Here is a 23,789-nt window from a genome sequence, read left to right as displayed (position 1 = left end):
GGAGAGATGCACAGGGTACAATGGGGACACAGAGAAAGGTAACTTCACCCAGCTGAGGAGACTGGGGGTTTCTATGATTAGAGGAGGGGGCGACTTGGTAGTAATCCAGGTCTTAGAGAACAGTTAAATCAGGCAGAGGATTAGGGGTAATCTGCCTGCAGGAAGAGCATCCCAGATAGAGGGAGCGGCACAAACATAGGGCACAGGCATAAGTTACATGGCGCCCAGTCAAAAGCGGAACAGTTCAGTATTACTGGAATAGAAAATGTGAGGCAGACAGAGCCGAGCGATGTTCTAGTGGGGGAGACATGAGGATGGAAACCTCTTTGTGGAGACCTTGTGTTCTGTATTAAGGGCTTGACTTCTCCTGGGGGGGGGGGACGTGGGAGGGGATTGAAAGGTTTTGGTAGGGAAATGATATGGCCACACTTGTCTTTTAGATGGACAGTCCTGGAGCTCTGCAGAGGGTGGATTTGAGGGAGACGAGAAAGCAGGGAGGAAGCCCAGCTAGGAGGCTGCCGTGTAAGTTACAGCCTGAACCAACGAGTGAAGGACGAAAAAGGAGTGGATGGAGGCCTGAAATACTGGGGCAGTAAGTCAGCCAGAGTGGCGATTGGTTGGACATGAGGATTGAGGGAGAAGGGGGAGTTGAAAATAACTCAGGTTCCAGCATAGGTGGCTGGATGGGTTAGGGGGAGTGTGCTACCACCTAGGGGTTTGGGGGTGGGGTGAGTAGGGAGGGGGTGAGCTTGCTTTTGGACATACTGATTTTTTTTTTGAACAGTTTTACTGAGATATAATTCACCTACCATACAACTCACCCATTTAAAATGTATAATTTATTGGATGTTTTAAAGTATATTCAGAGTTGTGCAACCATTAATAGCATCATCTAATTTTAGAATATTTTCTGGGTACATCGATTTAACAAAATTCTTTTTATTATGGAACATTTCTAACATACAGAAGGAGAATCACATAAGGAGTGTCTGTGCTGGGCACAGTGATTTGGGGTCTCCTCTGGTGGAGATGTCCAGCCAGCACGAATCGTTACGGGAATTTCAAAATGGACCTAACTTCGGGGAGGGGGGTCAGGGCAGGAGAGAGGTGGTGTGTGAAGGAGTAAAAATATGAAGTTCCTGTCGATTTCCCAATACTACTTACCAGTGCGGTTATTGGTGAAAAGGGGTTGTTGATGACAGCAGAGATGACTGTTCTTGCCTGAGGAGCTTCCAGGCTGGTTGGGGAAGAAAAGATCTACCTACATCCACTGGCTGGAAAGCCAGTTTATAGGTCTAGGTAGGTTCCAGGAAAAGTCAAGAGAAAAGTTAGGCTTATGTAGGGATGGTCAGACAAGACCAGTTTTGATCTGGTTGTTGAAAAAAGTGTAATGTTTGTTTCCTTGGCAGCGAGGGAGAGGGTGTAGGGGGCACACCCTCTCAGCCTCTTTGGAGGGTAGGGTGGAATGGGACCGGACATCTGCGTTTGAGTGTGTGTAGATGAGACGGACCAGAAGAAATGTCAGCAAATAATGACAGATGACACTGGATATGTCTCAGGGCTGGATCGCACCCCTCACACTCCGGCCTCTTCAGATGCAGCCCCATTCTCTCGTCCTTGGACTAGTTCTCAGCGTGCTCCAGCCCCCCAGCCAACAGGCTCACACTTCCTCCACCTGTAAACCCTCCTCCTCCTGCTTGGCCTCCCCTTCAAGGCTCCACCCCCGTCTCTGCGTCACAGCCCGGCTAGCAGGAAATTGTTGTCTTTATTTGCTACCACACCCCTCCTGCATGGTGGTGGGTCTGAGGGCAGGAGCAAAGGTATTGAGGAGGGAGAAGGTTTGAAGTGTCAGAATTCTCAGGGAAGGTAACTGATTTACCTGGCAGCAGAGTGGGAGTGCTTGCTATCAATGCTTGTATAAAGTAAAACCCACTGTCCGGCTGGGGGGGCTTCCCCCAGTTCTATTTTTATTTTACCTTACTTTTATTTATTTTTGGCTGCATTGCGTCTTCGTTGATGCACGCGGGCTTTTCTCTAGTTGCGGCGAGTGGGGGCTACTCTTCATTGTGGTGCGCCGGCTTATTGCTGTGCCTTCTCTTGTTGTGGAGCACAGGTTCTAGGCGCGTGGGCTTCAGTAGTTGCGGCACGTGGGCTCAGGAGTTGTGGCTCATGGGCTCTAGAGCACGGGCTCAGTAGTTGTGGTGCACGGGCTTAGTTGCTCTGTGGCATGTGGGATCTTCCCGGACCAGGGCTCAAACCTGTGTCCCCTGCATTGGCAGGTGGATTCTTAACCACTTAACCATTGGCGCCACCACGGAAGCCCCATTCCCCCAGTTTTAATATGCACGTGTGTAGGCATGTAAAAGGCATGGTTCTGACCAGGATTCTGCTTTATGTGGCAGGAGAGAACAACTCTTTTCCGTGCTGATCCGTTCCTTCCAGGGATCTTCCCACTGGACTCTTCTTTGGTCCACACCTTCACCTTGGTTGTGGTTCAGTGGGGCTCTTTCCCCCTTCCTCTTTGCTCACTCAACAGATCATCCCTAGCGTCATCAATTCCCAAGACTTTAGCAACGACCTCTATGCTGATCATTCTCAAATTTATCCACTTTGAATCTCTTAAACTCTAGATCCCTGATTTTGTGCGGTTCTAATTAATGCAGCCAGACTTTTTTTTCTTAAGAGACATGTTCTTCTCTATGTTAGAATGCATTATATAAAGCTTGTGGTGGTAAAAATAGTGTTGCACGTGTGAGGAAAAAAAGATATGTCACAAGCAGTCAAATGAAAATAAGTTGGACTTCATGAAAATTAAAAACATGTGCTTCAAAGGACACAATTCAGTAATCATTTTTTTAAAAAACCAATTAAAAATGGCAAAGGGCAGTTCTCCAGAGAAGATACACAAAGGCCAGTAAACACATGAAGAGATGTTCAACATCCTTAGCCATCAAGGAAATGCAAATCAAAACCACTGGTTACCATTTCACACCCAGTAGGATGGCTATAATCAAAAAGACTGACAATATCACATGTTGGTGCACATGCAGAGATATCGGAACCCTCATACGTTGCTCATGGGAATATAAAATGGTGCACCCACTTTGGAAACAGTCTAGCTGTTCTCAAAAGGTTAAACATAGAGTTACCATATGATCCAACATTTGCACTCCTAGGTGTATACCCAGGAAATGAAAACATGTCCACAGGTATTCATAGCAGCGATGTTCATAACAGCCAAAAAGTGAACACAACCCAAATGTCTATCAGTTGATGAATGGATATACAAAATGTGGTATATGCAAACATGAAATATTATTCAACAAAAAAAGAAATGAAGTGCAGAACAGGCAAATCTATAGAGACAGAAAGTAGATTAGTGTTTGCCTGGGGCTGGAAGGGATGGAGATGTACATGTATTTAAAGCAGACAATGCAGTGGTTTTTAGTATATTCAGAGTTACGCAGACATCACCACAGTCAATTTTAGAACATTTTCACCGCCTGGCCAAAAAGCCCGATTCTCATTAACAGTCACTCCCCTTCCTCCCTCAACCACCGCCCCCAACAGCTTTCTATGGACTTGCCTATCCTGGATACTTCATATAAACGGAATCATACAATATGAGGTTTGTTTTGTCTAGCTTCTTTCACTTAGCATAATGTTTTCAAGGTTCATCCATGTGTAGCATGTGTCAGTACTTCATTCCTTTTTAGTGTAATAATATAGTCTATTGTATGGATAATACCACACTTTACCCATTCATATAGTTTCTCCACATCCTCACCAACACTTGTTATTATGTCTCATTCTCATTATAGCCATCCTAGTGAGTGTGAAATGGTATCTCCTGTGGTTTTGATTTGCGTTTCCTTGATGGCTAATGATATCAAGCATCTTTTCATGTGCTTGTTGGCCATTTGTATATCTTCTTTGGAGAACTGTCTGTTCAGATCATTTTTATATATGGTCTGAGGTAGGGCCCCAAATTCACTCTTTTACATGTGGACATCCAGTTGTCCTTGCACCATTTATCAAAAAAGACTATTCTTTCCCCATTAAGTTGTCTTGGCAACCTTGTGGAAAATCAGTTGACCATGGATATAAGGGTTTATTTATGGTCTCTTGATTCTGTTCCATTCATCTTTATGTCTACCCTTATGCCAGTACCACACCATCTTGATTACTGTAGCTTTATAGTACGTTTTGTAATTGGCAAAACTTTTTCAAGATTATTTTGGCTATTCTGGATCCCTTGAATTTTCATATTAATTTTAGGATGAGCTTGTTAATTTCTGCAAAGAAGCCACCTGGGACTTTGATAGGGCTTTCGTTGAAACTGTAGATCAATTTGGGGAGTAGTGCTATTTTAACAATGTTAAGTCTGCTGATCCATGAACATGGGATGTCTATTTATGTAGATCTTCTTAATTTTTTTAAACAATGTTTTGTAGTTTTCAGTATAAGAATTGTATACTTCTCTTATTAAACTTATTCCTAAGTATTTTATTATTTTGGATGCTATTGTAAATTGAATTGTTTTCTTAGTTTCATTTTTGGGTTGTTCATTGCAACTGTATAGAAATGCAGTTGATTTTTGCCTGTTGATCTTCTGTCCTTTAACCTTCTTTATTAGTTCTAATCGTTGTTTAGTGGGTTTCTCAGGATTTTGTATATACAAGGTCATGTCATCTGCAGATGAAGATAGTTTTACTTCTTTCTTTCCAATCTTGATTCTTTTATTTCATTTTATTGCCCTAGTTTGAACCTCTAGAGCAATGTTGACTTGTTGCTGATCTTAGGGGGGGAAAGCTTTCAGTCTTTCACCAATAAGTATGATGTTATCTGTGGGTTTTCGTAGATGCCCTTGATCAGGTTGAGGAAACTCCCCTCTATTCCTGGTTTGTATATTACTCTTTTAATAAACAAAAGCAGAGATTTTTAAGAAGATGTGCATATTTAAATACATAGAGTTCACAGTTCATTACCGGGGGGTGGGGGACATGCAGTGTGAATCTGATCTTTGTGGATATGGAGATGTACTAATTGAATGACCTTTATAAGAAGGTAGGGTATAAAGTAAAAATTTCAGCATCCTAAAAAAAAGTTCTTTTTTTCCAGTCTACTTGTATCTTTAGGCGTATGTCCAGTTTTACCTAGTTACAGTAGCTTACTTTTTTTAAAAAAATTTTTATTGAAGTATAGTTGATTTACAATGTTGTGTTAATTACTGCTGTACAGCAAAGTGATTTGGTTACACATATATATACATTCTTTTTTTAAATATTCTTTTCCATTATGGTTTATCATAGGATACTGAATATAGTTCCCTGTGCTATACAGCAAGACCTTGTTGTTTATCCATCCTGTATATAAAAGCTTACATCTGCTAACACCAACCTCCCACTCCATCCCTCCCCCAACTCCCTCCCCCTTGGCAACCACCCTCTATGTCCATGAGTCTGTTTCTGTTTCATAGATAGGTTCCCTTGGCAACCACCAGTCTGTTCTCTATGTCCATGAGTCTGTTTCTGTTTCATAAATAGGTTCCCTTGGCAACCACCAGTCTGTTCTCTAGGTCCATGAGTCTGTTTCTGTTTTATAGATAGGTTCATTTGTGTCATATTTTAAATTCCACATATAAGTGATATCATATATTTATCTTTCTCTTTCTGACTTACTTCACTTAGTAGGATAATCTCCAGTTGCATTCATGTTGCTGCAAATGGTATTATTTCGTCCTTTTTTATGGCCGAGTGGTATTCCATTGTGTGTATGTACCACATCTTGTTTATCCATTCATCTGTCAGTGGACATTTAGGTTGTTTCCATGTGTTGGCTATACAATAGCTTACTTTTTAAATTACCTTTTATTGTCTCTTATTCTTTTTCTAATTACCTACTGTTGCATTTTATTTTCATCACAATACATTCATCTTACCTTAAGTCAGATATTTTTAGTAGTTAATTTCTCTTCCCTCTACAGTAAAAAAAAGTAACAATGCTTTATATCTTAGAAAGTGTCTTCATATAAAATCTTATTTGAATCCTCATTTTACACATTAAAAAAAAAGGGGAAACCGGAATGCTTGAATCATTTGTCAGGATAGTAGCAGCAGAGCTGGGGCTAGGACATACTGCCTTTGAAGATACTTAACAAGTACTCCTGACTTGGTTGAACATATCAAATAGGAGCATCATTGGATTAGGGAGGGAATCCAAGACAACTTGCTGCTGTATCAGTTTCCTAGGGCTGCCATGACAAACGACTATAAACTGGGTGACTTAAAAGAAATGTATTCTCACAGTTCTGAAGGCTAGAATTCCAAAATCAAGGGGTTGTATTAGTTCCAGAATCAAGGGTGGGTTCCTTCTTGGGTGCCCAGAAGGAGGGTATGTTCCGTGCCTCTCTCCCAGCTTCTGGTGGTTGCCAGCGATCCCTGATATTCCTTGGCTTGCAGCTGCATAACTGCACTCTCTCTCTGCATCTGTCACATGGCTGTCTTCCCTCTGTGTGTGTCTGTCTCTCCACGTGGCATTCTCTGTATGTGTGTCTCTGTTTCTTCTCATATGAGGGCACCAGTCATGTTGGATTAAGGCCCACCCGACTCCAGGGTGACTTCATCTTAACATATATCTTAATTACATCTGCAAAGACCCTGTTTCCAAGTAAGAGGTACCGGAGGTTAGAACTTCAGCATGTCTTTCAGGAGAATGGTTTAACCCACAACAGCCACTAACAAGGCTCTCTTCTGCTCCCCCTCCACCCCAGGCGCCCCCGTATACCACACCATGGCCCTCGTGTCTGCTGATTCCCGCATTGCAGAACTGCTCACAGAGCTCCATCAGCTGATCAAGCAAACCCAGGTAAAAATCCACAGCCCTCCACTCCTAGAGGGGAACGCGGGCTGTGATACTGAGCTGTGGAGGGGGCGGGGGTGGTTGTGTTCAAAGAGACTGGACATGCAGGAACCACGGTGATGTAATGAAGGTGGGAGGAGAAGGAGAATGTAGGGTATGACTTCCATTCCTGTTGGATTTTCTGTCATGTGCAGGATTTCATGATTCGTTTTGTTTAGTAACAGCTATATTGAGAGGTATAATTCACATACCATACAATTCACCCATTTAAGGTGTACAGTCCACTTTGAATCAATATTCAGAGTTGTGCAACCATCACCATGATCAATTTCAGAACATTTGCATCACCTGACAAAAATGCCCTGTACCCAATAGCAGTCATTCTCCTTCTGCCTCCACCTCAGGTAAACAGAGACACTCTTATCAGGCAAGATATTCCAATCGTGTTTAGCGGTTATCTACTAAGAGCTGGTCAAGGGCCAGCCCTTTTTTGGAATGTGTAGTGTTTGAACACCCCGGCCTGCTGAATTGATCTTTAACTGCACCTGCCACCCCCCTGGCCCTTGGCCTAGGCTCTGTTACAGCAAAACAGTCATTTGAGCATTTACCTCTAGTACAGCATTTATATAACAGATACAGCAATAGTATCAGGATAAATATGCCTAACATTGGCAGGAATCCTTATAGGGTAGGGATAGACTTAAAGAAACAACTAATCTGTCCTATAGAGCCATTACATACACTTTCATATTTTTGTACTAATTTGATTACCTGTTTTCCTCCTTCATCTACCGCCATCTGTACCTTATGATAAATTTGTGTGAAACTGTTTAGCATAGAAATTAGCTGATGGTGAGTTAAATCCAGTTCTTCCTCAGGTCAGTCATTTTCCATCAGCATTACATTCTCAGAAGACTTTGACTCAATCTCCCAATACATTTGGTCATCAATATCAGTGTTATCCTATGACTGACTTACATAAGGTAGTTGAATCTTACCAACAGTGCCAGTGTGTTACACCATATTGAAGTATGGTCATGGTAAAATTCAGTTTCATTATGGAACAAATCAATAAGAATTACAGAGCTATTTGTTAGGCCTTTGCAGCAGAATTGGCCCTGCCCATTTACCAGATTTTATTACGGACAGGCTCTATTACAGTTGGCCATGATTCAGTTATTTCTGGGTTCGAAGTCAGCTGGGGATAAAGCCAGTCACTCTGTCTCAGCTCAGGCTCGTATTGAGACTGGTTTCCATTGCATACTGTTGTATAGCAGAGTCCACCTCCCTCCTATGGGGAGGACACAGGTGGTATTCAGAGTACAAGCCCTACCTCTGCTAACTGGACTTCAGGATATGTCTTATTTTGATCTATTCTTGGGTCAAGGGTAGTCATGGTGCATTGATGTAAATTGCACATGCCCCTTGAGGGCTTCCATAGGTTTAGAGGTCCACAAAATTCCCATACGTGTGCCCCTTGGGGCTCAGCAGCTAGGATGGAGGGCCACTGCTCATGGCTACTTATTAAAGTATTATCCATTTTAAAATAGTCAAGAAACCCTGGTGGGTCAAGGTGCAAGCCCTTTCCCAGCAACAGGTGGGTCCTAGAACTATCCACATTACCTGTTGGGTTGGCCTGAACCACTTCACTAAAGCCTCATCATCTTTCCAGACTGACTCCCATCCCTTGCCTTCCTCCTAGGAGAGAACTCACTTCTGTTTGTTTATTCTAATCAACGGTCTTTTCCCTCTGATTGCTGCTTCTCATTGAAAATGAGTTCAGCTTGCCCCACAATGAACACAACAGTACCTATGTCCCCTAAAGCCTTTTTCTGTCTATGGGTCAATGTTGCTTACTCCACCATGCATTTTGTTGCCATTGTGTACTAATGGCCTGGGTACTGCAGTTAGGATACATATTTTGTACCCAAAAATGTTGGGTGCCCCATACTAGGGTTAGATGAGTGGTAGTCGCACCTAGATGTAATTTAGCCTAAGTATATCATATGGCCTCTTAGGCCTCTCAAAACCTTCCTCGTCTAGGGGAGCAGGGGATGGGGCTGTTCCCCAGGGGAATTTGGACCCACCACGTGCCTACTGCTCTAATCCTGTCAGAAACCCACTTTTTCCCTATTGTTTTTACTTGCTTTGCATTCACAAAGACAAGGGTGCTGTGTATTTGTGCAAGCATGCTGTGGCATGTCGTGTCCATTACAGCCAGGGACCTTTCTAAGCATCCCGTCATCCAGGCTTGTAGTGACACGATGATCAGTCTGCTGGGAGCCGCCATACGACCCAGTGGGAGCAGTTTCCAGAGATTCCTTTCCAAATGGTATCCTTTGTGGTGGAATGTGACCTGAAAAATCAGTCAGAAGATTCTGGCACACATATTGCTAAGTGAAAACCCAGTCTGAAAGGTTTTCTATACTGTATGATTCCAGCTATATGACAATATGGAAAAGGCAAATCTATAGAGAGAATAAAAAGGTCAGTGATTGTGCAGGGCTTAGAGGGAGGGAGGGATGAATGGGGGAGCACAGGGGATTTTTAAGGGAGGTGAAGCTATTCTGTATGATACCAAAATGGTGGGTACGTTACATTTTGCATTTGTCAAAACCCATAGAATGTAAAACACAAAAAGTGAATCTTAATGTAATCTATGGACTTTAGTTAATAATCATTATCGATATTGGTTCAGTAATTGTAACAAATGTTCCACACTAATGCAAGATGTTAATAATAGGTGAGCCTGTGCAGGGGAAAGCAGGTGTATGGGAACTCTGTCTTCCACCTGCGTAATTTTTCTGTAAACCTAAAACTGCTCTAAAAATAGTTTAGTAATAAAATTTTGAAGATAAAGAAGAAAAAGATACTGGCACATTACTAGAACTCCAGTCAGTCATCAACAGTTTGTCTAGTTTATCATCATATTATATAACCAAAATGTCTCTCAGAGGGTTTTCAGGCTTCCATTTGACTTTGTTGGGGTCTAAAAGCGGAGGTGGTCTTGGCAGACACACGGCGTCACCTTCAGGGCATCTGGTATGACTGAGTTAAGAGTCAATGTTATTCTCTTGCTCTGAGCCTCTCTCAGGTATTAATGTAATACTGAATTTCCATCATTGCATAACCCATTTATTCATTCCTTTACCCTCAGCTACTCTTTCTCCTTCTCTGCATTTGTCATTGATTTTTACCCGGATTTTTCTACTCTGAAGGACGTTAGGCTCGGCCACCGTGCTGGTCCCGATTGCCAGCAACAACACACTAGTCTAGCAAGTGACCCACCTTCCTCCGACTCTTCCCCTATCCCCACCCCGGCCCCCGTGCATTCCCATTCATGTAAGGTAGGGTTACTTAGGTACGGAACTAGTGGGCTGTTTTCACCACTAGGCATTATAGCTGCGTTCACTGTTAACTCCATTTTGCCAGATGGGGTGAAAGTACCTACCCGCTCAGGCACTTAGAAATTCTGACATAAAGGTTAAAAGGTATAGTTACAGCTTCTTCCTTCGGAATCATCCCTGCTTCCGGCATCTTCATTTGCAGCCCTGGTCCCAGGACCACTGATGTGGGGAAGGATTGTATCAGCATCCTTACCTACCCCGCTTCCCCAGATGAATTGATCATAGATACACGTGTTAATTTCTAGACTTCGGTTCTGTTCCATTGACCTATATGGCAGCGTCACACCATTTGACTACTGCAGCTTCGTAGGAAATTTTGAAATTGGGAAACGTGACTCCTCCTTTTTTGTTTGTTTGTTTGTTTTTAAGATTGTTTTGACTATTCTGGGTCACTTGAATTTCCATATGAACTTGAGGATCAGCTTGTCAGTTTCTGCAGGGAAGGCAGCTGGAATTTTGATGGGGATTGCATTGAATCTGTGGGTTAGTTTGTCTTTTTGATAAAGGAGAGTCATTAAATGTATAACTTGTAAGTTAACTTTAATGCCTTTTGTATTGCTTTTGCATTAGTCAGGGGGGAAAATGCTTTTAAACTTACGGGTTTGGAAGTTGGATTTACAAAATGAGGGTCATATTTATGGGGCCTCTGGCCTGGGCTGCAGGGTAGTTGCCACAGCAGGATAAAGGGCCTCCCCTCATGTCCTGTTGACCTCGTCCTTGCAGGAAGAGCGTTCGAGGAGCGAACACAACTTAGTGAACATCCAAAAGACCCACGAGCGGATGCAGACAGAGAACAAGAGTGAGTGGCTGGGCTCGGGAGAGAAAGGAGTGGGCCGAGACTGGGAACGTGGCGGTCATCATTTTCGAAAGGGACTTTTGCATGTATCTGCCTAATCCAAAATGAACTGCTTGCTCCCTGGCCCTGAGGGACAGTTTTCCCTTAGGCTGGGTGACCTAAGATGACCCAGGAGAGAGATGACAGACTGTCTAGCCACTAAGGAACCTTAAAATCCCCCAACTCTGAGGACTGGGAAGTCAGGAAATGACGCTGCGTCTCGGGAACCCCCTTACAGCGCGCAGGACCCCCCAGTTAGCCGGCATTTTCTAGAGCTTCCCTACTCGTATGCCCTGCACATGCCCTGAGGTCAGGCTCCCGGACTGGTGCTTTCCAACTCTGAGGAGCTTGGAGAGTTGTTTTCTGTTTGCGTGGGTCACACTCTGGCAGAGGTTAGAGAGTCCTCTCCTAGATGTTGTGATGGCATCTGTACCATATGAAAATGTGAACATGGAGGTATCAGCCTCGGGGGGCACTTCTGAGCCAGTAAAGCTCATACCTCAGCCCATGGCCCCTCGGTGCCTCCCAGAGTCTGATTCCGGCGGACTGGAAGCAGTGCCACATTGCTGCCAGCTGCCCCTCACCCATGCATCTTTCTCCCTTTGTTTATTCTGCAGTCTCTCCCTATTACCGGACAAAGCTGCGTGGCCTCTATACAACCGCCAAGGCCGATGCAGAGGCTGAGTGCAAGTGAGTACCGTCCCACTGCCCTGCCATCGCCTCCCCTCCACATCCAGGTGCTGGGCTGTAGGAGCCTGTGGACCATAGCCCCAGCCTGCCTCTCCTCCCACAGATAAGCAGATTCTGACTCCCCAGCTTCTCCTTTAGGGCCCACTTTCCCTAGAGCCCACTCTGGCTTCTTCCCTGGCCCTGCTGTTTTATAGATGGCAGAAAGGTGCGGATCAAATCCCAGTGATGCCTTTTTCTAGTCACTTGACCTTGGGCAGTCATTTCAGCTGAGACTCAGTTGCTCCGTCATTAAAATAGAGATAATAACTACCTGTAGAATTGTCAATGTAAAACGCGATAATGCACATAAAGTGCCTAATACCAGTGTTTTTCAAACTCTTTTGACCATAACCCATGGTTATGCCTGGTGTTGGGCAGTCTCCATAGAGAGACACAAGGATAGTGAGATCCTGCCTTCAAGAGCAAGCAGTCCAGAAAGGAGAGACACCCTAAAAAAGTTACAGGACAGTGTAGCTGGTGGGCCAGCCGAGATGGTGTTCACTGTGCCTGGGGATCTGAGACCCTCTCAGGGAGGAGGAGAAACTTGAGCTGGGGATGGGTAGGCAGACAAGTCAGAGAGCCCAAGCGGAGGACAGAGTGTGCCAGGGCCATGGAGGAGCGCATTTGGGGAATGAGAACTAGTCCTTGCATGGCTGGGGGAGGGGAGGGCAGGATGTGGAAGACCTCCAATACCTGGACGTTATCTTGGAGGCCATAGCGAGCCAAAGGCGATGTAAGAGCAGGAGAGAAACCCCTGCCTGCCGCACAGAGAGCAGACTGGGTGAGATTCAAGGCTAGTTTGGAGACCAGGCAAAAGATAAGTGACGGAGTTGAGCTGAGACAATGGCAGTGGGGATAGAGAAACAAGGGTGGATTCTGAGATCAAACTGGAGGACGAGTTGGGAGAGAAGATTTCCAAGGTTTTTAGCTTGAACAAAGGGGTCTGATGGGGCTCCCTTTGCCAGGGTGGGAAGAGAACAAAAGGGTGGGGCCGACTGGCGGGGAGGGGACACGGCGAGTTCTGGTTGGAGGTGTTGCTTGCTTGGCTTTCCAGCCCAGCCTTCCCCACCCCCATCTTCTCCCTGATTTGCAGATTCATCGGGTAACCATAGTTGGGCCCTTTCCCATTAGTGGGCCTGGAGTTTGGCTTGTATAAGTCAGAGTGACTCAACGTTCATTTGAAAGTAAAAGGCAGACTTTCCCTTCCCAGCTTAACTGCCGGCAGGCAGAGTGAGGCAGCTGCTTCTGCAACCAGCTGGTGTGAGCTCTTTTCTGGCATTGACTTAACCAGAGTTTAACACTTAAAGCTTGTTTCATAAGTGCAGGTCCCTTGCAGTTCTGCTGTCATTTCACTTTTTCAGACTCTCAGACCTTCATACGTTCATTCACTAAACAATGAATAAGGTGTCCTCACCTCCAGATACCACGCTGGGAACAGGAGAGTGGGTGAGACAGATAAGATGCCACCCCTCCCCACAGGGAGCTCCGCGTCTGGGTGGGGAAAACATGGTACTGTGTGTGCCTGTGGCACTGACCCAGGTGCTGCAGCACCTATCAGCTCATCTTCTAAATATTTGCATTAAACCTCTTGGGAAGATGAAGAGGCGCCCAGAGCCTGCTTCATGAGCCCAAGCCTGTGATGCTTTGCTGTTCCTTCTGTCCAGTCCTGGCTGCTTTTCCTCCTCCTGCTTTTGCAGAAAACAGAAAGGAACCCCTGTGTCTTCATTTAACAATCATCTCTTTTAGCAGCAGGAGTCAAAGGGAAACAGATCAAAGATGTCACTTTCCGTGTTCCAGTGGAGACGGGTAGCCATTCTGGGTGGGAACAAGATATTTCCTAACATTGGTTCAGAAGGCGCTTCTCCAGGTGCGGCTCTGTGAGGGCACAGGAGAGAAGGCCCACAAGGAATTATTTTTCACCCCAATCAAATAATTACTGTGTATTGGTATGCAGCAGTATTGGATTACTTTAAAGAGCCCACACCATTTAGCCCCTTACGAATGGCTGGGGAGGGGGGCCGGGTTTGGTGGGGGGAGGGAGGTTAAGGCTCAGGGTTCTTGGCTGAGGACCCTTCAAAGGAAGCCCGGCCAGCAAGAGGCGTTTCCTCTGCTGTCCCAGGTGAAGTGGGGCTCTTGGGATGGCACCATCCCTGAGGGTTGCTGACGGGCTGGCAGGCTGCCTCCCAGAAGGTAGGGACCCACGCTTCGCTGGGTGGTCATCCTGGTTGACCTGAAGCCTCTATGGTTCCGAGATGGAGAAGTTTCAGCTCCAGAAAACTGCTCTTTAAATAGGAAATGACCTTAAAACATTGTTTCCTCAGATCTCTGCAGTGGCGCTTCAGTAACTTTAGGAAACGGAGTATTACATTCCTCTCCTTAGAGATTCACAATGCAAATTAAAGCACTGAAGTGTTAAAGTACTGAAGTACTAAAGTGCTGCAGTATTAAAGTATTGAAGGCTCTGCCAAGTTCTGCAACAGCAATTTCTTTAACTCAGTATTTCACAAACTTACTTGACAGTGGAATACATTTACACACTGGTTCTCAAGTCCGGCTGCGCCCAGAGGTTCTGCTTTAACTGGGGTGGAGTTCATGCATTGGTGTTAACTTTCTACATAATTTCAGACCTACAGAAATGTATTTTTACCACATTTGCTTTACCACTCTATAGATATATGTATTTACAATCTTTTTTTTTCTGAATCATTTATGTTGCAGACATGATGCATGATGCCTCTTGACCTCTAAATACATCAGTCAGCATTTCCTAAAAACCAGGACATTCTTAAACAACCACGGTACATTTCTCAAAATCAGGAAATTACAGATATAAAACTATTAACTGATCTACACATCTTATTCAGAGCTCATCACTGTCCACTGATGACCTTTATAGCAAAAGAACAGAACATTTTTATAGTGCAGATCAGCACTGTGTTTAGTTTTCATGTCTCTCTGGTCTCTTCCAATCTGGAACGGTTCCCAGGCTGTCTTTGCTTTTCCTGACCTTGACATTTTGAAGATTACAGGCCAGTGTAGAATGGCCCTCAGTTGGGTTTGTCTAATGTTTCCTCACGGTTAGATTCAGGTGTTACGCTTTTGGAAGTAATAGCATGGAAGTGATGTCGTCCTCCGTCATCATATTACAAGGCCAAAAGACTCCCACTGGTTAAGGTGGGCTCTTCCAGGTTTCTCCTGTGTCAAGTTATTGCTGTTTTCCATTGTGTGATTAATAAGTATCTTATGAGAGATACTTGGAGACTGTGTACATATCCCGTTTCACATCAGACCCACTAGTTTTGGCATCTGTTGATGATTCTTACTTAAAGCAATTGGGATTCTTTTTAAAAAGCTCCCCAGGGCGTTCTGATGTCCAGCTAGGGTTGAGAACCACTCCATTAATATCTCACAGAATACAGCTTAGGAAATACTACATAAAAGGATGTCCTCCAAACAGGCCCAGCAGCAATGATCAAACTTTGCAAGTTCCCTTTGGCCTGCTGGCTTTTACTCCTCCTCTGCTTTCCTGGAAGCCTAATTGCCCCGTGTACCAGTGCTCATGCACAAGCCCGAGGTGGCTCTGGCTGAGTCATCCTGGCGTCCGATACCAGCCACGCTGAGCTTCAGTGCTCCAAGCCTGTCAGCGTGGTGTTCATCCCTCCCTGCTTTGGTTTGCGCAGTTCCCTCTGCCAAGGCTGCCCCTTGCCCGATCTTCTGGCCTTTCTTTTGCCTGATGAGTCCACAAGAGTCACACCCTCTGGGACACCTCCTGTGACACTACTGTGCTGTGTTCTCACGGGTCTGAACCAAGGCCTTCAGAAACACGTGGGCATTTACTAAAGGTTTGCGAGAGGAATGTGCTGGAGAATAAATGACCTGAAGTGGCTTCTCTGCTGCTTATCGCTGTTGAGATATTCTTTGGAGGAGGTTCCCAAAGGTCTAGGATAAAGAAGCCTTCTTCCCGCAAGGATCTGTGTGCACTTCTGCCAGGTTGCTTGGGTCCCAGCCACCCTGGAACCCCCGTAATCGAACTCCAGAGGTTTCCTGGGGCTGCAGTCTTTCAGGGATGAGTTCCCTCCACTCCCAGCCCTGCTCTGAGCCGAGACAACTCCCCACAGTCCTCTGGAGTGTCTCTTTTACAGGTGCCACTAGGGCAGACCCCAAGTTTTAACTTCTGTCCTCCGAATCGCAAGAGGTTGTTAGAGCCTGCTGGCACCCAGCAGCACTTCTTCAGGATTTGTCGGATGCACTGCGGCCAGGGCAGCTCTCTGCTTTGCTTACCTCTACAGGACCCTCTTAGGTTTTTTTGGCCTGCCACTTCCTCTTGCCTCATCAGTTCTTTTATGCTTTTAAGATTAAAAAACACGTGCTTACAGGGTTTATGGTTTCCAGCATCAGGGTTGGTCTGAGCTAGCCAGCCTGCCGTAATGAGAAAAGGAAGTCTGCGCTTTGTGCTTCATCCAGACCTCTTCTTTCCCTTCTCCCTGCCCTCAGCATCCTCCGGAAAGCCCTAGATAAGATTGCGGAAATCAAGTCTCTGTTGGAAGAGAGGCGGATTGGTGAGTTAGAGACGACCAGGCCGGCATTCCTGGACCAGGCGGAGTGAGGGTTCCTGAGAGCAGCAGTCAGGTCTCCCTGTAGGGGAGCCTGTGACCTCAGTCTGGTGGGATTGTTCCGGGGGCTTCTGACAGAGAAGCGCCTGGGCAGCCTGGGGTGGGGAAGGGAAAGGGGATCATCCCCAGAGCTCCCTGCAGACCATGCCGATTCCCCTGCTCCCTCTACTGCCTGGGTCAGTCACCTCCCTCCTTCCTACTGCCACCCACTCCCATTTCTTGCTGTGGGGAGAACCAGAGCTGCACCCTGGGTGTCTAGAAGCCAGCCTTCCACATGGAGTTTACCTACACGAGGCACTGGCTTCCAGAGCCCTCAGGCTGCTGTGGCTTTCCCACCTCTCTTGCCCCAGTGAACCCCCCGTGTGCAACTCCTCACCCATCAAAAATGCTGTCACACTGCCAGCTGGGTTTGTATGAAGTGGCTGCGTGTGTTGAACCATGCCTGAGGAGGTCAGGGGTCTGTCCACATTTGAGAGTTTGTTTTTTAAACTTTTTGTTGAATTACAACATATATTCATAGAAAAGTACACGTAAGTGGACATACAGCTCACCGAAACTTTCACTAACTGAACCTAACGGATGTAACCAGCACCCAGATCAAGAAATAGAACGTGACCAGCACCCCAGAATCCCAGCTTTTGCCCTTTCTAGTTCCCTCTCCCTAGGGTATCCACCCTCCTGGTGTCTCACCATCTGGGCGGTCTGACTGTGGGCATCTGGTGGAAGGGGCGGGATGGCACCTGGGCCCTTGGTGCTAACTTCGGCGGTGGGGCTGCAGGCTGAGCTCTGACAGCCCGATGCAGGCAGGCTAGGGTGGGCCTGGGGGCGGGAACCCTGTCCCTGGTGTCTCAAAGGCTCACTTCTTTCCCACAGCGGCCAAGATCGCAGGCCTGTACAATGACTCGGAGCCCCCTCGGAAGACCATGCGCAGGGGGGTGCTGATGACCCTGCTGCAGCAGTCAGCCATGACCCTGCCCCTGTGGATCGGGAAGCCTGGTGACAAGTGAGGGCGGGCCCAGGGCTGGGGCGCTGGCAGGGAAGGGACTGGAAGTGACATTTTATTCCACCCTCAGGCCCCCGCCCCTCTGTGGGGCCATTCCAGCTTCTGGGGACTACGTGGCCAAACCTGGGGACAAGGTGGCTGCCCGGGTGAAGGCTGTGGATGGGGATGAGCAGTGGATCCTGGCCGAGGTGGTCAGTTACAGCCATGCCACCAACAAGTGAGTGGACGCCCAGCCCTGTGGGCTCTCCCCCCGTCACCACACCCACTTGGGCTGCGACTCTCACCCGTCTGCAAGATGGGAGAAAAGCAGCTTCTCCTGGGTGCCGGTGGGGATGGTGTGTGAAGTGGGCTCCTGGGGTTCTTCCCTTCCCTGCCCTCCTCCCCCGCTTCCTCGGGGCTCCCTGACTTGGACTATGCACCTCCCTGAATCCACCGCTTTCCTTTTGTTTACCCACAGGTATGAGGTAGATGACATTGACGAAGAAGGCAAAGAGTGAGTGTGCTCATGGGGGGGCTGTGGAAGCCTGGGGGCAGCTAAGCTGCTGGGATGGGGCCCCCACCTGGCCATGAGTTGACCTTAGCTCCCCCTCGCCCCCACCAGGAGACACACCCTGAGCCGCCGGCGGATCATCCCACTGCCGCAGTGGAAGGCCAACCCGGAGACAGACCCCGAAGCCTTATTCCAGAAGGAGCAGCTCGTGCTGGCCCTGTATCCCCAGACCACCTGCTTCTACCGTGCCCTGATCCACACGCCCCCACAACGGGTAAGCCAGCCTTCACGGGAGAGACACTGGCCCCGCTACAAGGACCAGCTGGGTCATGGAACATCTTCCCACTTTCCGTCCCCTTTTCCTCATCTCACAGCCTCTCTGAGCTAGGAGGGTCCTGCAAGTTGGCCTTTGTCTTCTGCTTAGTCTGCCCTACAGCCCTGCCCTCTAGGGCAGCACCAGCCAGCCCTCCTCGCTCCAAGCTTCAGAGCCTCAGCAAGCCCTGAGCAGAACGGACCCGAAGCATACTCTAGTCTAACCTCGCTTTTGCACTGAGATGGGAAGTTCAAGGCCCAGGGTCTGTTTGGACCCTTGACTCCTGCACCGCTGCCCTTTCCTTGGCTGAGCTGCTTTCTCTCGAGCTCCTGACATCGCTGACGCCCTGGTCACCCATCACCTGATGGGAGTTTAAAGGCTGTTCTCCCCTCTTCCTCCAGGATACCTGCCTGCTGCCCTGTAGGCTGTCTTTTTTTTTTTTCTTTTTTTTGCTGCGCTGAGTCTTCGTTGCTGCGTGCAGGCTTTCTCTAGTTGCAGCGAGCAGGGGCTACTCTTCGTTGCAGTGCGCGGGCTTCTCATTGTGGTGGCTTCTCTTGTTGCAGAGCACGGGCTCTAGGCACACGGGCTTCAGTAGTTGTGGCGCACGGGCTTGCTTGCTCCGAGGCATGTGGGATCTTCCGGAACCAGGGATCGAACCGGTGTCCCCTGCACCGGCAGGCGGATTCCTAATCGCTCTGCCACCAGGGAAGTCCCCCTCTAGGCTGTCCTTGATCCCTTTAACACGGGCTCCCTGGTACCAGACCCTCCAGTTATGGCCCATCCACGTAGGTGGCAAGTCTCCCTTCTCCCTGCTCTTCATCCCTTACCCTTGGCCCTTTGTTGTTGAGGAAAGAGCTCTGTAGTAACAGGGACTAGGTTCAAACATCTAGACTTCCTGAGTGACTACGAGGACAGGAGAGGCTGGGGGCCCACGAGCCAGAGGTTCCTGTCTATCTAGGTTTGGGGGGGCCTCGCCTGGAGGTCTCTGACCAGTCACTCCCGTCTGCCCCCTACTGCAGCCCCAGGATGACTATTCGGTCCTGTTTGAAGACACCTCCTATGCAGATGGTTACTCGCCTCCCCTCAATGTGGCCCAGCGGTACGTGGTGGCTTGTAAGGAGCCCAAGAAAAAGTGAAGCTGCCTAGCGGACTCGCGATCTCCTGACACCCTCGAAGGGGACGCAACACAGGATTCTGTGATCGAATAAATATTCCTCCTCCCTTGTCCATGTCTCCTGGGTTTTACTTTTCCAGACCCTTCCTTCCCGCCCAACTAGGGCGAGCTGGAGGCCGCCAGGGAAGATGGCCTCACTTGGGTCCCAGTGGGCATGTACCCTTTTGGCTCATGCTCGTCCTTTGCTTCCAGCAGAGGCTGTGTTCACACACATCAGACTTTATTGTCGAGGCCTGTCTCACGCTCACCCTGATGGGCACCACTCAGCTCCCAGCGGAAGTGGAGGTGGCAGCCTGCCATCTTCGCAGCATAGTCGGCTTCAAAGCGCTCATTCTGGGCCACAGTGAAGGTGGATTTCCAGTCCCCAGTGATGCCTGGGAGAGACGAAAGGGGAGAGGTCCCCGTCACAGAGGAGGCCCTGACTGGCTGAACAGCGGCTCTAGCTGCTGCTCCCCCACTCTCTCCCCAGATGCCCGTGCCCGCTCCCTGGGGCAGCTCTCACCTTTCCTCATGAAGGCAGAGATGCTGTGGTCCATGACTTTGGTGGGTATGGTGCTGTAGTTGGTCATGGGGTTCTTCTTCATCTCCTTGAAAGACGTGTGCTGGACGATGTGATCCACGGTCTCCTCTGGCAGAGAGTGCCCCACGAACTCCAGGATCTTCTGAATCTCCCTTTTGGGGTTCTGGAGCAGCAGAGGGGCTCCTCAGTGGAGGTTTGCATTGCTTGCTGAGCAAACAGAAGGGAGGTCCCTTTCTAACCCTGTGGGGATCTGGCCACTTCTGCTTAGAGACCTCAGACCCTGTTCCTTGACTCTGGTCCTCTTTCCCTAGGGCAGGTTTGATTGCCTTCTGCCCTGTGGCCCTTTATTACAGATGTCTGGTTCCTGCTGGATGAGAGGAGGGACAGTCCTCTTTCATAACCGTGGCCCCAGGAGAAGCAACAGCAGTAACTAGCTGATGGATGAGTGCACGGTTGCTGACTCGAGTGCTAGGAGATAAGAGCCATACAGGGCACTGCTGCAAGGGGGCACTGCTGCTCCGTCCTGCGGAGGGGATCCAGGAGGACTGGGCTGTGGGCTGTCATAGGGGAGGGGCGCTGAGAGGGCCTTGGCAGGTCACTGTGAGGTTCCTGCCTCTCTGCGTGTGACATGGAGGGACGCAGAAGCAGGCGGTCTCACCTGCTTTATGTCCTCATAGAAGAGGTAGAGAACAGGGTGGGTGTGACTCAGCTCCCACCACTCCTGCACGTGCTGGTACCAGGACCCGTAGGACACTGGAGAAAAGGGCAGGGGGCATGGACACAGAGGTTGGCATAAGTTGTAGCTGGTGCCCCTCAGCTCCACCCCACCCCTTTCCTTCCTCCAGAGTCAGCCCCACCTTCCCCAGCCATGAACTTCTCCAGGAAGCTGTCCCAGGTGCCAGGGTCAGGGTGCACCTTGGCCATGCGGTAGAAGTGGTAATAGGAGACGGCCACATCCTTTGCATTGCGGGCGACGTAGACCACCTAGAGGGGCAGATGACACCCCACCCCCACCCCAGCACCATCACCACACAGCACACTGGGCACTAGGTGTCCCACCCTTCACAGCATCCTTGCCAGGGAGGTTCTCTCGGTTTGGCTGAGGGAGAAACGGGTCGAGGCTGACTCACTTGCAGTCCCATGGTGTGGGCGAGACTGAGCTGGGGCTTGAACCCTGCTCTGATGCCGAACTCTGGGCTGCTCTCTGAAACCATATTTTATACTAATCTAATCCCCTCAATGCCACTCTGCCTGAATTTGGAACAAGGCGTGCTGGATTCCCACCAGCCTCTCTTCCACGGGCCTGTGAGCCCGGCTCTGCACAGAGGAGTCTCCTTTTCACCAGATTATCTGACCCCACTAGAGCCATCAGGCAGATGCCCCCCGCTTCCCTTAAGATGAGACCAGGCTGGAGGAGGTGAGGAGACCTCCCCAGAAGGTAGGGCCAAAGCTGGGATGGCCCCAGCAGCCTCCTTCCCTGGCTTCCTCTGCCATTCACCTTGACCTTCTGATCCAGCAGGGTCGGTGGAAGCAGAGCCAGGGGCAAGTGTGTCTTGATCAGCCGTGGGGCTGGTGTATCTTCCAGAAGCTCAGCACCTAAGCCATAGGTAGGGAAAAGCCGGCTGAGCTGGAGCCCGAGTCCTACCTCCCAGCACCCCGCCACATACCTGTGGGAAGGCCAGGGACCCTGAGCTCAAGGAAGGGCACCCGGACGAAGATGGGGGCTCTTTGACACTTCTCCAAGTCGCCACCCTGGTAGATCAGGTCCAGGATCTCGCTTACCCAGGTGGTGCCTGGAGAGAGAGGGAAATGGGAGGTGAGCAGGGCTGAGCACGCCCGTCCCGGCCCAAGGTGGGGCCTGCAGCCCAGGAGGGGCATTGGTGCCCTCATCACCTACCGGATTTGGGGTAGGTGCTGATGAGCAGGTCACTGGGCCAGGCCTGGAAGCTCTGCAGCGGCCCCAGTCCCTCTGCAAAGTACCTGATGAGAGGGATCCCCTTCACGTGCTCCAGTGGCGGGCGCGAGGTGTCCTGGACCAGCTCCATGCTGCCACGTCAGGGTCCAGAGTGTAGCTTCCTTCCCTTAACAATAGCACAGTGGGGCCAGCCGTTGAATTCTTGCTTTGAGGTAAGGAAGCTGAGGCTGAGGGAGCCGCCTGCCCACGCTCACAGAGCTACTGAGTGGTGGGGCTGGGATTCCAAGCCAGATCCAGTGCTCACGCAGTGGGTCACACCCAGGCTCATTTTTATTTGCCTGCAGAGCTTTTAAAATCCCAAACCAATTAAAACACTCTCTGGGGATGGGACCCAGATAGCAGTTTTTTGGAAGCTCTCCAGGGGATTCCATTGTGCACTTGAGAAAACCCACTCTAGGTCCTGCCTGTCTGAACTTCCTGCCAGCCCCCAGCTTGCTTTCTCTTCCTGCTTTGCCTCCGGGCCTAATCCTGGTGGGCTCCTCCCTGACGTCCCCTCCTTCAGCTCCCCTCCTGGCCCCTCACATATGTTGGAAAACTCCAAAAAGGCCAGTTGGGCCTGAGACCCCGCTTGCCCAGCTACCCTCCCCAGCTTGGAGAAAAACACAGCCAATTGAGCAACCGTTTGGGGAGCCGGAATCTGGTATGTGAATGGGCAAAACTCATGACTCACTGGAGGAGGGGGAGGGGAAGGAGGAGGAGGGGGATTATTCAGGCCAGGCTGTAGATTGAGATGAGCAATCCATGGGGAAAGGGCAGGGTGTGAGAAGCCGGACCAGAAAGCTCAAGCGACAGGATGAGAGCCAGCAGCGCAAGCTGAGGGAGATCCAGCCCAGCCGGCCCACCACCTCGCTCTCACCCGACTTCTCTGGATCGTGGCCTCCTGACGTCTGCGTGCTGCGGCTTAGAACGCAGAACGGCTGTGGTGTGGTGAGGGCAGAACTGCTCTCTGAGCTGAAGGTCTTGTAGGTCCAAAGTGGGAGGGGTATGGAGCCGGCACTGGGACTTGGCTGTTGTCCAGGAAGGAAAGGGTGAAGTTCGGGGTGGGAGAGCCCCTCTGTGCTACTCTGCTCAGTGCCCAGCTGGAATCAAGCTTAGACCGGCCTGAAAACCTAAGATGTGGGTTTAGTGTGTAGAAAACAGAAGACTGAAACTAGACACAAGGGTGCAATCGTTTTCTTTTTTGTTTTTTGGTATTTCGAGCTGTAATCCTGGCTCCTGACCTGCCCTCTGAACTCCACCCCTGAAAAGGGGGCCAAAAGACAGCTTTACCTAATGGACCCAGTCTAGAAAGGGCAGAGGAGTGGAGGGGAAATGTGGGACACTCACCCTCCTGCTGGTTCCCGGCCAGTCTTGAAGAGGCCAAGGGTTCAGGTGGAAGGCAGCTCAGAGGCCCCCAGCAGCCCAAACATTGTTCCAGACACTTCTGGCTCTGACCACGAGGCCAGTCCAGAGGGATGTGCGTAGGCCGGGTCTTGGGGTTTGCGGCAGAGCCGAGCAGGGCAGGCTCTTTTTGAGGCAGCAAAGGATAGGAAAGAGCCAGAATGCTTAGGTCGAATAACCCTGGGAGTGAGCCCCAGCTCCATGGCTCCCGTGGGAAGGCGGCTCCCGTGGGACAGCACGGAGCCTCACTCATGGTTGGTAACACAACAGCCCCCAGAAGGTGCTTTTTTTTCTGTGGGTTTGAACAAGGCTCTGCAGACAGAGATGAGAAGGAGTTGGGGCTTAGAGAGCCACATGACCCCGTGGTGGAACAGCATCCCCCCTCTCCTCCTCGGCCTTTGTCCTTACTGTTTGGATTAAAGTCTGGAGTCAAGCTGAGCACCGGAGGTGGGGGGGCTCTGTGTGCAGGGTGTGAGTCTCCCAAGCCCT

At 49.1% G+C, this 23,789-nt stretch overlaps 2 protein-coding genes across 11 annotated transcripts in view; one reads left to right on the top strand and one right to left on the bottom strand.

The window, feature by feature from the left end:
* The window catches only part of SGF29 (SAGA complex associated factor 29), a 27,878-nt gene extending 8,402 nt beyond the window's left edge, over nt 1–19,476 (top strand). Inside the window, exons 2-11 of one of the 7 annotated variants that reach the window (XM_073792166.1) lie at nt 441–522; nt 6,773–6,867; nt 10,992–11,067; nt 11,721–11,793; nt 16,327–16,391; nt 17,319–17,448; nt 17,519–17,665; nt 17,906–17,941; nt 18,050–18,212; nt 19,271–19,476. In XM_073792166.1, the coding sequence (XP_073648267.1) occupies nt 441–522; nt 6,773–6,867; nt 10,992–11,067; nt 11,721–11,793; nt 16,327–16,391; nt 17,319–17,448; nt 17,519–17,665; nt 17,906–17,941; nt 18,050–18,212; nt 19,271–19,387 (984 nt within the window). In that variant the 3' untranslated portion in view covers nt 19,388–19,476. Of the gene's footprint in view, nt 1–440; nt 593–6,772; nt 6,868–6,972; nt 9,349–10,991; nt 11,068–11,720; nt 11,794–16,326; nt 16,392–17,318; nt 17,449–17,518; nt 17,666–17,905; nt 17,942–18,049; nt 18,213–19,270 lie in introns of those variants that run through there. The other 6 variants (XM_033840946.2, XM_073792165.1, XM_033840947.2 and 3 more) reach the window with 6 other exon arrangements.
* LOC117308283 (sulfotransferase 1A1) lies at nt 11,061–23,789 on the bottom strand. 4 transcript variants are annotated; one of them, XM_073792170.1, is made up of 10 exons: nt 23,247–23,789; nt 22,777–23,029; nt 21,843–22,026; nt 21,613–21,738; nt 21,444–21,541; nt 20,803–20,929; nt 20,604–20,698; nt 19,928–20,108; nt 19,674–19,799; nt 11,061–13,707 (listed from the first exon to the last, which is right to left on the bottom strand). In XM_073792170.1, exons 3-10 carry the CDS (start codon nt 21,988–21,990, stop codon nt 13,670–13,672), a joined length of 939 nt encoding a protein of 312 aa, XP_073648271.1. In that variant the 5' UTR covers nt 21,991–22,026; nt 22,777–23,029; nt 23,247–23,789; the 3' UTR covers nt 11,061–13,669. The 4 variants fall into 4 exon arrangements, 3 of the variants coding, with proteins under 3 accessions (XP_073648271.1, XP_033696840.1, XP_073648272.1); XM_033840949.2 differs by having other exon boundaries at nt 22,777–22,927; XM_073792171.1 differs by lacking the exon at nt 11,061–13,707 and adding an exon at nt 16,299–16,369 and having other exon boundaries at nt 22,777–23,789.

This window comes from Tursiops truncatus, chromosome 15, assembly GCF_011762595.2.
Source record: "Tursiops truncatus isolate mTurTru1 chromosome 15, mTurTru1.mat.Y, whole genome shotgun sequence".
Lineage (NCBI taxonomy): Eukaryota > Metazoa > Chordata > Mammalia > Artiodactyla > Delphinidae > Tursiops > Tursiops truncatus.
Note: the sequence above shows the minus strand (reverse complement) of the source record. Positions and strands in the feature narration are given on the sequence as shown.